Source organism: Heliangelus exortis, chromosome 22 (genome assembly GCF_036169615.1).
Source record: "Heliangelus exortis chromosome 22, bHelExo1.hap1, whole genome shotgun sequence".
Taxonomy (NCBI): Eukaryota; Metazoa; Chordata; class Aves; order Apodiformes; family Trochilidae; genus Heliangelus; species Heliangelus exortis.
The window spans coordinates 6761474-6773810 of NC_092443.1; the positions used below are offsets into that span (position 1 = coordinate 6761474).

General features: G+C 43.7%; 1 protein-coding gene across 16 annotated transcripts in view; it reads right to left on the reverse strand.

Annotated features, from left to right (window-relative positions):
- Positions 1-3474: 3474 nt before the first annotated feature.
- Positions 3475-12337, reverse strand: part of GAPVD1 (GTPase activating protein and VPS9 domains 1) — a 30023-nt gene continuing 21160 nt past the window's right edge. For all 16 annotated transcript variants that reach the window (XM_071766318.1, XM_071766332.1, XM_071766322.1 and 13 more), the window contains 7 exons: positions 12064-12173; positions 11257-11416; positions 10783-10970; positions 9226-9439; positions 8570-8642; positions 7928-8125; positions 3475-7233 (listed from right to left, as the gene is read on the reverse strand). In XM_071766318.1, the coding sequence (XP_071622419.1) occupies positions 7093-7233; positions 7928-8125; positions 8570-8642; positions 9226-9439; positions 10783-10970; positions 11257-11416; positions 12064-12173 (1084 nt within the window). In that variant the 3' untranslated portion in view covers positions 3475-7092. The remainder of the gene's footprint in view (positions 7234-7927; positions 8126-8569; positions 8643-9225; positions 9440-10782; positions 10971-11256; positions 11417-12063; positions 12174-12337) is intronic.

Below are 12337 nucleotides of genomic sequence, written 5' to 3' on the forward strand. Positions count from 1 at the left end.
TAAATCCCACTGAGCGGAGACCCCAGGCGAGCAAGACATGTCCTGTCCTGGGCCGTGGGCATCATTGGCCTCCCGGCGCTGTGAGTGCCCGCAGCAGCCCCGCAAAAACACCGCCTACCCCTAGCCCCTCCCCCCCCCCCAGGCGCGGCTGGCCCAATAAAAGATTATCAGCTAAATAAAACGAGAAGTGAGTGATGCCACTATGCCCTGCTGGATTGAAATTGTGTGAGCAAAGTGGTTTTCTCGGGGAGATTTATTTCCTCTGCTGGCTGCATGCAGCCAGCCCAGCGGAGAGAATGAGCCTCCAGCTCCGAGGCCACCGCTCCCTCCTGCAGTCAGTGCTTGGCTTTTTTCATTTTTGGGAGAATAAGAACAATCAAGGAAACATACAAACAGATATTTGCCCATCACAAAACAGAAGAGCACACATATGTGCACACCCATGCACACCAGCACACGAGAGATGTCCCAGGACCTGATGCTCCAGGCCCCTTCAGTGCCCAAACCCCACAGCTGGAGCAGGGTGACCCCTCAGCCTGAGCAGTGCCAGCTGTGACAACCAGGGTAGTGCTGGTGCCTGTCTCCAACACCTGACAAGGGGGTCCAGCACCAATAGAGCTGCACCAGAACACAGGCTGGGGGCTCTCTGCACCAAAACCAGCAAAAAATCCAATACCTTCTCCCCCCCGGCAAGCTCCGCACCCTTTGGTGGATGTTGTCACTCCCACTCTCAGTGCAAAGCACACACAGAGGCTGTGTGCCAGAGAGGGTCTAGCTCCCAGAGCCTCCAGGATGTTCCTGGACAAAGCCATGGTCCCTACCCTGGTGCTGGGAGACAAATCCCAAGGCTTTGCCCCACCTCAGCCTGCAGGGAGCTGCCACACACCAAGCACAGTGCCTGAGGGTATCAAATCTCCACTGCTCAGAGCAACCCCCACACGGACAGCACAACAACCGAGTGCTAAGCCTCCCAGCAACACCTGTCCTGCCACCAGCTTCCATTTCACACACCATCCCCTGATAACGACTGTGCCCCAGTGCCCACTCGAGCTGGCTGGGAAGCGTGCCATTAGATCCCAGTAACTGTAAATACTGCAAAGCACTCGAGTCAGCAGTCTTGCTGAATTTTGCTTTCAACATCTGCAGACCAATAAATCTTTGTCTCCTTCAGGTGGACTGTGCTCTCTGCATGGGCTCAGATTTACCTCCCTCAGCACCATCACCACAGCAGCAGGGTCCCATTGCCAGTCTGGGATCTCATCCCGTGGGGTCATGGTGCAGGGACTCACCAGCAAGACCAGCACCACGAGCACCAAGTCACCACACTGCAGCGGGCATGGCGGCCACCAGCACCACTTGCCTTGTGCCAAAACCCTGCTACTCACCAGACCGTCACTGGGCTTTTTTTTTTTTTTTTTTTTTTAATTGTTTTCAAAACAGATTTCATGTGATCCCAAAATGAGACCATGATTGTAAATTAAAGTGTAATTAGCCTTTACGCTTTTATATTCATTAACTCCTCTCTGTTAATGATGCAGAGGCTGGAGCACAAACCCAGCATTATGAAACCACATCCAGGAAATAAAATAGTGATTTAGATAATGACCAGAATGTATTGCTACTTACACATAATTAAACAAATGCTCAATTTACACTTGGAAACATGAATGAATGTTGATTAACCCCAGCCCAATGACTGTGCTGGCAATGTGGTTAAGTGGTGGTGGTGCTGGCAGTGGTGGGCAGGACACCCACCACCCACAACACAGCTGCCCGGCCCAGGTGCTGCCAATGCCACCGAACCCGCCCCGGCCCGGACCCACGGCCACACTGAGGCCCTGCGGGATGGTGCCAAGGCCATCCCCCCCACACAGCAGCGATGTCCCCATCGCCACACAGGTGACCCAGGTGCTGCCATGATCACCAGGTCACTGCCTCGAGGGGCCGTATCCGGCTCCTCACGGAGCAGCAGAGACAGCGGGGCTCCGGGGGGCTGAGGCGGCAGAGCCCCGCACCCAGCAGCCGGTACCGGCGGGGAGCACCACGGGCCGTGCGCCGGGGTCTGCCCGCTGCTCCTGCGCAGGCTTTGTCTCCCTCCTGCCCTCCGAATGTGCCGGTTACCATGGAGACACGGGCTGGTTAGCGAGGAGGAGTCTAAACCACATCCCTTGCACGGGGGGCCGGGATTTTCTGCGGCAGATCCGCAGGCAGAGCCCGGGCAGGGGGACAGGTGCCCGGCCCCAGGCTCCTGCTCAGCACAAGGCAGGGGGTCCCACCTGCCACCAACACGTCCCCAGCAAAGGTGTCACCGCTCCTGGAGCCAGAGCCTCAGCGCGGCAGGACCGGGGGTGGTGGTGTGGGTGCTGACTTGCCCCCCTCCCCCTTTGGGACCCCAGCCTGGGGCTCCCCGTGCAGCATGGAGAGCAGAGGGAGCGATGTCTGGCAGCAACCCTCTCCCCACACCCCAAATCGGGGTCTGTCCCGACACCCCCACGCAGGGAGAGGACAGGCAGGAGGACGGTGCTGGGCTGGAGACCCCTGCTCCCAGGGACTCCCCGTTCATGGATCGTTGACTGAACAGGCCATAATGGCTCCATCTATCGGGGTCAATACGGGCGCCTTTGACACATGATAGACAATAATTGCTCCTGCTTAGAGACTTTTTAGTTCATGGATCATTGACCTGATGGGCTGTAACAGCTCCGAAGGAGGCTGCACACCCCTGTGCTTAAACGAACGCCCTGAGGAGCCGCTGCCTGTGGAAAGCCGAAACACAGAGCACACCGAACGTGCCCGCCCCACAAACACGGTCCCAAACGCCCCGGGGCCTCTGGAAGCTCCCCAGTTAGTGTGGCCTCGGAGAAGGGGCTAAGAGAGGAGCCCAGGAGGAAAGGCCAGCACAGCCCAGCATCCCCGGAGTGCTGGGGGACAGGAGCAGGGTGCAGGGGGACAGGCTCACCTCCTGAGGGCTGCAGGCTGGAGCTCCCCTCTCCGACAGCAACTTCCAGGTATATGATTTAATGAAAGGCACAATAAGAAGTGAAACAATTAGAATTTCTGCCTCATTATCATGGTAATCTTATCAGTCGGATAATGAGGTATTAATGGAGATTTAATGTGCCTCTCATAACAGAATCCCTTGGAGAAAACACATAAGGAAATTGCTGTAAATCCACTTAATGATGGAAAGGTCCCCAAACACCATATTCCAGAGGATGAAAAATGCTGGATGCAAATGAGAGAGAATCAAGGTCAATAACATTGCGGGGACTTGAGCTCATGGCAGCACCACACCACCTCCACCGAGATCCCACTGTTGTCACACGTGTGAAAAAAGGTCTGAGGATCCAACAGGGCACAGATGCTAACGGGGAACTGGGCAAAGTTAGTGGTAAGTTGCTCACACTTGCAATGCCACATCCAGCACAACTGTGGATCACACTGGAACAAGGCAGAAACATGAAACCCAGGCGGTTAAACTGCTCTCCTTTTAATCAGTTTTTACAGAATAATACATTAGTAATCACGTTAGAGACAAGATGGGTTTCCTGTATACAAGATTGTGCAAGCTCATTAATTTAAATTTATAAAGGCTTTACCAGTTTCAAAGAGGAGAGGCAGTACAAAGCTTTTAAATGGAGGTAAAGCACAATTAAAAGGTACAGAACACACACTACTAACTCAGCAGAGATTAACCCTCAAGTAGTACAGGTTCAACCAAGTCCCAGCTGTTTTCCAAACAGGAGTGTTCTTCTCCCTCCTTATCCACTGCTTCCCTGCTGCTCCAGCTCTCCATCCCCTGCCAGCCAAAGGCTGCATGGCAGCACAGACACACACCAGTTACCTTCCTGCAAACACAAGTTTCATTTGCCCGAAGCTTTACTGCTTTACTTCTCCAGCCCCTTCCTCCAGACACCACTCAGCATCAGCCTGGCAGTCCTCAAACTTGTGTGAGAATTTGGCTTCACAGAACAATGATGTTTTCAAACCAATGCTGTGCTCACCAGAAACCTACCTACAGGAAACAGGATCGTGTTCGTGGCTTTTTTTTCCTGAAATTTATGGCAGTTACATTCAGCATTTGGTAGTAAAAGGTCTTCAAAACAAAAACTTCTAAACTCAAATACTTAATAGACCATACATGTTCCAATTATTTTTAAGAGATTTTTAAAAAGATTTAAAGAAAAGTCTCATTTAGTTAGAAGCAAATAAAAAAACCAAAAAACCTCCAAGGGATGAAAAATTTTCTTTCCACTGCTCTACCCAAAAAAAAGAAAATACCACCTCAGTAGTACCAAGAGGCATAGCCATGCCAGCACAGAACTTGGCAGCTCCTGCAGACATGCCAACAACTAGCACTGAACTCAACAACCAAGCCTTAAATCCATGACCACAAACAGCTACCAACAATGTCTTCCCACTCCCTTTGCCCTAAGATGTTCCATTCATTCTTCAGTGACTGAAATAATTTAATTAACAGAAAGCACCAAGATGACAGCAACAGGTACAAGCTTGGCTGGTGCCATTTGGCAACAGTTCTGTTACTTTTGGTCCTTTTCACTTTTACTATTGCACACCAAAACCTAACAATGTCACTTTCTATACATGTAATTTATAATTTTAAAACAGAACAGTACGGGACACCAGGGGAAATAATAAGAGAACATTACAGGAAGGTTTTTAATTCTTTGGAAAGCCTAATTCTCTAACTACACCTATCAAGACTATATAAAGGACTTTCAGAGTAGGTTGAAAAAAGCAGCAAAGGACCATCTTGCTATGGAGACTCAGCTCACCTGAGGCTCACTGAAACACTTACTGGTTTATAAAATTACTAAATAATAACTTTAAAAAGACTCCAGTTCTTTTATCTATTTTTTCTATGCAGAAAACCAAAGTGACACAAATTGTGAAGGAAATGGTTCTTGCCCTTTTCATAAGGGAGAGTAAATCTGAAGAACCTGATCAACTCCTGCTCACCAAGGTTGCAAGCAGAAGCAACAGGCAGAGTAACCACCAACCACAGTGTCTTTGTGCCACCTCTATGGATTGTACAAATACTCTCCCTGACAAAAACCCAAATGCAGGACTAAAAAGAACTTTCATGTATCGGCCTTCACACCTCAGATATTCAAGTAATAATTAAGTATTACAGGACACTTCAATATAAATAAATTTATATTGCTTTTAGATATGATCTGGCCATATCCTCAAGGGCATATTTGTGCTTCACTGCTGAATGTTACTGGTCAGGGCTGTGCTTGCAATATTAAGTTACATGTTCAGCACCAAAACCCCATCAAGGCTAAATAACTGGAATATTGCAATGCTACACAGACTGAGTTACCACAGTAAGGCAGATGAGAAGAATTTTGTTTCTACTGAGTATTGCTCCTCCACACAATAAAGTCTCTAATAGAGGAGAAAGACCATAAATAAAAGAAAAAAGTTACCATCCCAACCTCTCACCTGTGACCAGTTTGGCAAAAAGCTACACTGAATTATGTATTAGAATCTTAGAAAAGTTTAATTATGCCTTGACAAGTAGCACAGCCAAACCAAGCACTTGATACTTGACATCAATTGCTCTAATTTCAGTTAACCAAACGGTTATCCCAGGTACTAGTTGCTTACAGGCTTTAATCATCAAAATGCACACACACACAAAATTAACACTATTTTGAAAAGAATGTGAGAAAGGTTTTGTTTCTTTACTGCTCAGACACCAATCCTTAACACATCACTCTGTCAGAAGTGCAATAAACACTCTGGGAAAAGTAAGAAATAATACTGACATGAAAGAGCTAAATGCTCACTGTCCTTTTTCAATGTAATTCTAGCTAAAAAAGAACAGTGAGTACTTACATACAGGTAACAACCACTGACCATCCCTCAGACCATTTCATTCATGAAAAATCCATGTGGTGTTGTGCATAAAAAATTATAAATTGGTAATTGCCAGTTTAAAGGGAAAGGTGGGGTGAGAAATATATAAAACACCCTCAACTGAAGTAATGATATGTTTCATAAAGAACAGTGTTATATTTTAAAATATTTTATATGAACAGTAAAACCTGCACTGCTGCATAGCAGACAACACGAAGAACATTTAGTAAAAACATTCACTGGAACCCCTGGCATATGTATTTAATGTCACTAATCAAAATATATATTACAGTCCAAGGTTCTGTTAAGGATCTCTGTTTGGGGTTTGTACAGTATACACAATAGTTCAGAAAAAAATATTACAGTAAGGTATTCTTTTTTATATTAGGCTTCTCTATTGTAACTTACATTCCCTCTCCTCTATATATCCAAACCTTTCTAACACCCGAGTGCCCTAGTCAAAAGTGTTCAGCTATCTAATAAGGTCTGTCTATTATAAATTCCAGTTTTAGAAATTTCAGTAATCTTAATTACATTTTAATAAATAGTTCAGTTTGCCCTTTTTAAATCTTATTCTTTCAAGGAAGTCCTTTAGTTACCAAAACACAGTGTCACACCCTGTTAAAGGTCAGAGAGGCTTTTGCTTTTTTATTCAAAGGGTTGTGAGTCCAAAGACAATCGCAATGCATTAAATATAGTTATATAATATTTACACTGTCCTCTCAGATTTTAAATTTAGGTGAAAGATAATTGATAACTAATGTCAGTTACTACAAACTTTCAGTGTGGCTGGTGTCTTATTAATAAAAGGTGTATTAAGCTAGAAAGTATACTAAGTAGTTGCCCTGATTCTTCTTGTTTCAGTTTCCTGTTAGGAATTAAATGAAGAATTCACATGAGAAAGAATTCAGCAAGTGGGATGGTGGAAAAAGCATGAAGAATTTTCTGTATGTTTTGAGATTCCAAAATACCTGAAAATACCTGTGGTCCCTTTTGCAGTGCCAGTATCTATAGGGGAGAAAAATGCAACCAAAAGAGAAAAGGAAAAATCTGTTAAATTAATTTGATTAGTAAAGGTGTGTTTTAAAATGCCTCAATTCTGTACAGTATTATACAAGGAAAGTCTCTTTAGCTTTTGAAGCTGTTGTACATTCTTTTATACTCTTCTTCTGCTAACAGTCTGCCCACACACACGTGCTGTTTGAGTTACTTTCGATCATCAATTGTTTTAATGAATTCAACTGCTGCTGTGAACTGCATCCACCAGTAGGATTCTTCTCCAGATAAACAGTTGGCATAGAAACTACTAATGTACTGAACCGTGGACAGCAAGCAAGGTGGATTTGCCTGAGGGTTAAAGAAGAAAGAGATGCTCACAGCTTGTTTGCAAAGCCAAACATCAAACATTACAAGACAGACATCAGAAATACCATTATACTTGGGCAATGATCCTCACACATCCATAACACAGGACTGTGGCATTATCTGTAGGGTGGTGACTGTTACCCATTTCACACACACAGAGTGCATCTGACTTGTTGAAAGAAGCATTTTTCCAATAAGGAAAAATGATCAGGAGGTTAAGAGAAAGAACAGTAAACATTGGCAGACTCTGTAAAAGCCACTGAGGATCTCAACAGGTGGAAAGGCCTGTTGTTTTAGCACCTGAGACATGACAGACCAAACACTCATATGTCAAAAAAGATCAGCAACACAATGAAAGTCAGCCCTAAGGTGGATCTTGTACCTGAAGGAGGACAGCCTTAAGCAGGCACAGATGCTGCTGGACACAGCTCAGAAAAAGCCCACTCCACACAATGCCTGCACCCCTCCTGCCTCAGTTCCAAATGCAAAGTTTGCTGGGATTCAAAAATCTTAACTGTGACCATATTTACAGTATTTCTGTTTAAACTTGCTGAATTAGATCTGGTTTGGAGTCGAGCATACTACCAGTTACCCAAACGTGTTATTTTTCTTCCCAAAATTTGCTTGTTTATCACAAGAATTAGCTGCTGTTTGTGATATTTGTGAAAAAACTCACCTTTATGAGGACAAAGACCAGAACAGGAACAAAATCATCTGCCCCAGGTACTGAATCTTCATTTGCCAGACTAAGCAGGTTCATGATGGTTGAACACATCCGCAGGATGCACTGCACTTTGTCTCGGGGGGTTTTGTAAGCGCTTATTGTGCGGATTTCAGACTGTGCAGATGGCCATGGTGCCTCCCGGAGATAAACCTAGGGAAAAAATCAACACACGGCCAGTTAGTGTTTGTCCAGCCTACTACTGTGCATCACAGAGGACATGAAGTGCCAGAGACATGTAGCAGGAGCCATGCCCCAAAGAAGTGGGAAGCTTTAAGTCAAGATGGTTACGTTACACTCACAATGAAGGTGGTTTCCTGCTGAGTTCATGTAAAAAAACTACAAGGTACTGCAGTGAAGCATTAGTTCTTAAACCTTACTGTCCCAACAGTCAAAAATCAGAAAAAAAATATACATGGAAAGATCAGTCAGTGAAAGATAAAGCATGGATAGAGTGTTTTTATACCTACAGGATATTTCAGCTGCCACAGACAGAAAAGGAACGCAACGAGGGAAAATAGAACAACCCTCTTCCTGTCCCAAACACAACCAAAACCCTGAGACACATACAGAAGTAAGGAAAGGAGATGCTGTTACCTCGGGTATCTGAAGTGCTTTATGGTTTGCAGTCACTACTTTAGACAACCTCTGTATGTGCTCATGAAGGACCCTGAAACCAAACAAAAACCAAGTGTGAAAAGTGAGCAGCAGCCGGCCAGCAGCCCCCTGCAGTTTCCCACTAGTTGTAAGTTTGACATTACAAGAGAGATCTTCAGGAATTCAGAGCTGTGATGGTCCCATGGCTAAAGAACACCAGGTCAGTAAGAGACACAGAGGATTTTGCCATACAATCCAATCCAACCACACAACAGCACAGCATTCAAACTGCACATGTCCTTAATCACAAAAACCCCAAAGGCATGGAAAATAATGTATCAAAACAGAAAATGGAAAGACTGAGCCTTGAGGCAGATTTTGATCATTCTCTCAGCATACACACTTATAGATCTGGAAGTCTGTATCCCAAGTCATTATATTTAAAATTTTGTTCTGTTCTAAGCAGTTTGCTGCAAACAAACTTTCACACATGATGCTAAAGCACCTCCTTGTTCTTAAACAAAATGTTCTGAAAGAAAACGTGAGTTTTTATGGCACAGCTGACTCAGTCAAGTTTTTCACATGAAAACTGAACGGCTTCCACCTGCATGAACAAGAACAGAGGAAACAGGTACTTCAAAATTACATTAACTTACTGGTCACGCAAAATGTCTCCATCCTGATTAGGATAAAATGCAAGCTTGAAAATACGATTCATGACACTGCGTTCTATAGCTAATTGTGCATCCTGAAGCTGTTCTTCACTGGCATTCTGCCAGATGGCATCCTGAGCCATAGCCCCATATAAGAACTGAAGAAAATCCTCAACTTGGGCTGTTTTATCATCTGCTGCTGTGAGTTTCTGGAAATCTGATAAAAAGTAAAAAGAGAGAGAACACTCAGTTCAGTAAAAAAATATCACTTCTGATAATGTTTTTCTGGAAAGAAGAGCCCAGAATCTACTTCAAACTTTTTGCCAGGCAGCACTGAGGCCACTTAGCCCACACCCTGATATCGGAAATACAAGAAGGAACGCTTGAAATAAATGGAGGAATTTGAGGAAAAGCATATAGAACATTTAGCAAAGCATATGGTCAGAATACTGTACTTGACACAGTGCTGATCACTTCCTCTGCAGTACCAGTTCTTACGCCTCCTGCCAGCCACCCACAGAAGTGACACCCAGAACAATTGCTACAAGAGGCCCTGGTAGAAACCAGCACATATGAAGTTGTCAGATACTCAAATGGGGGAAGGTGAAGAAAAACATTATGGAAATGTAGGTGTACTATTTCCTACGCCTACCTGTATTGAGTATGCATAGTTGCAACGTTCATGTTTATCAAAAGACCACAGAATGAGTGGTGCAGCCAAGTTAATGCAGCATGACCAAATCACTGGGCATTCCCCAGCTTTATACTTACAGTGCTCAGCACCAGAGGACAACTGCCACTCACATCCACCAGCAGCCTCAACACCACAGCTGTCAATTTCTCTTTTAGATCACCTAGAAATAGCTGTCTGCTTTCTGCAATGAATGGGCTTTAACTCCTTCCTGGGTCACTGAATCTCATTACCAGACCTTTAGTCCCAGCAGATGTAAATTCTCATCTTAATCCCAGCTCATTCAGGCACATTCAATATACAACACTGAACGCTCCAGGAGCAAGAACCAACTCCAAATTTCTAATGTATTTCTTTAGGCCAGGTATGTGCACACAGAACACAGAAATAGTTTGTTTTAAGAAAGCTGTCTTCCTGGTGCTGATAACCTTATGCTATGATAATTTTCAATCTTTGATTCATTGGATTCATACTACTGCTGTTCCCCAAATCTTCCAAGGTAAAACCACAGGTTTTGTACTGAGGACTGACCTGCAAATTACTATTAATCAGTAGATCTAAAATAATTACTAGTATTCATGCTTCTTCCATGGGGCAAATGCTATATGATATGATTTAGCATAACTTTTTAGGCCAAGTGAAGTCAAATTACCCTCATTCTTTAAGACCATGAAAAATGCAGTTACTACAGCTTAGCTGCCACCACATACTGTTACGACACAGTCACAGAAATGAGAACTGTTTTAGGGGTCTGATCCTCAGGATCAGAAATTGTATTTTAAAGCATTAACCCGAGCCAGCATCTAAATATGGAGATCTAAATATGGAGTAAAGGAACATAAACACTTCACAGTCCACAATAATCTTACCTTGAATAAACTCCCTTATTTTCTTTTCTTTGCTCTCTAGCAGTAACCTCACACATACTGTAGTGAAGTATCTGTTAGCCACTTCTTTATCCCGCAGAACTCTTTGCAGCAGCCTTTCCAAGTGTGCTTGTGTTGTCTGCAGGCCTTGGCGACACCGAGTTAAATAAGCAATGTATGGGGCTCTTTTCCTAAAACAAAGAGTGCTCTGCATCAGATTCACAATCAAGACAGAGGCCTATCACTTTATAAACTGCTAAGTTGTATTGCAAGAGGAATATTCACCCTATAGGTTTTAAAGCACAGGTATTTTAAAGCACAGGTTTTAAAGCACCTGAATTAGGAAGTTCTGCCTTACGCAGATTTCTCTGACTGAGTTCACAGTACAATTTAAACCAAAAGGGATCTTTCCAATCTGCTAGTGAACAAATGTGCATGAATGGAAACCCAGTAATGACAAGATACTGAACTACCTACCTGTAGTCCTCTGCAATAGATGCCAGCAGCTTTCGACAGGTCCTGTTATCAAAGCGGCTCACACACCGCATTGTCTCTTGCAGCTGGGCCATCAAGTTCTTGTCTTGGAGGTTAATAGCTTCAGCTAACTGAACTTTCAAGAAGCACACAATTTCATTATCTAGTGAAGAACAGAGGAAAATTATTGAGGAAAAGAAATGCAGACATGATGGAAATAAAACTTTCTGAATATGGATAACATGTAACAGTTTAAAACAAAACTTCCATACACCAGGCAATACATGTTATTTCCAGAATTAATTAAGAAGTCTTTTGAATTTTCCAGATATCAAGGGATAATTTTTCCTATCAATGTCCTATTTAGTATTTAGAACCAATCTGAAATGTGAAGAGGTCCAGCTAATGTAACAAACCCACATGGCTGCAAACAAACCCAGAATGGATGGAAGGAGGCAAACACAAGACATGTACACTAAGTCATTGTAAAGACTTAGTAAATCATTCAAGTTACTCTCATAGTGCTGTAGCACAATTCCCAACAGTACTTGTATTTTGTGAGCCTATTCTACAGCTTCAGGCTCCATCTGCACTCTGAGATACTTCATTACAAAAACATTAGACTGGATTTAGTTGTCAGGTTTGTTCATGGAGTAAGGAAGAAAACATTTGGGGGCAAAAGGTGGCCTGTGCCTTCTGCACCTCTGCCAAACAAGTTACCACAAATGGTGCAGTACAAGTGCCATGAGATGGGAGGAAAAGAAGTGACACACAGAATACAAAATACCTGTAGGTGTAAACAGCATTTACCTTCAGGGTCAGTGTGATCTGGTAGACCATTCCTTGTTGAATGTGTCAACATTGGGAAGGCAACAGAATCTGCTGAACAAAGGGCCAATCTCAGTTTCTTCTTTGCATCCCTTAAAGAGGAAACATATGGTCTTAACAAAGTTGTTGCAAAGTCTGCTTCTTCAATAAGCAGTCTTTTTTTTTTAAATATAATTTTAATACACCAATGTTTTCAAGACTTTAGAATACAAACTCTTTTGCTAGAGCACCTAGACCACTTTTAAAAGAATTTTCC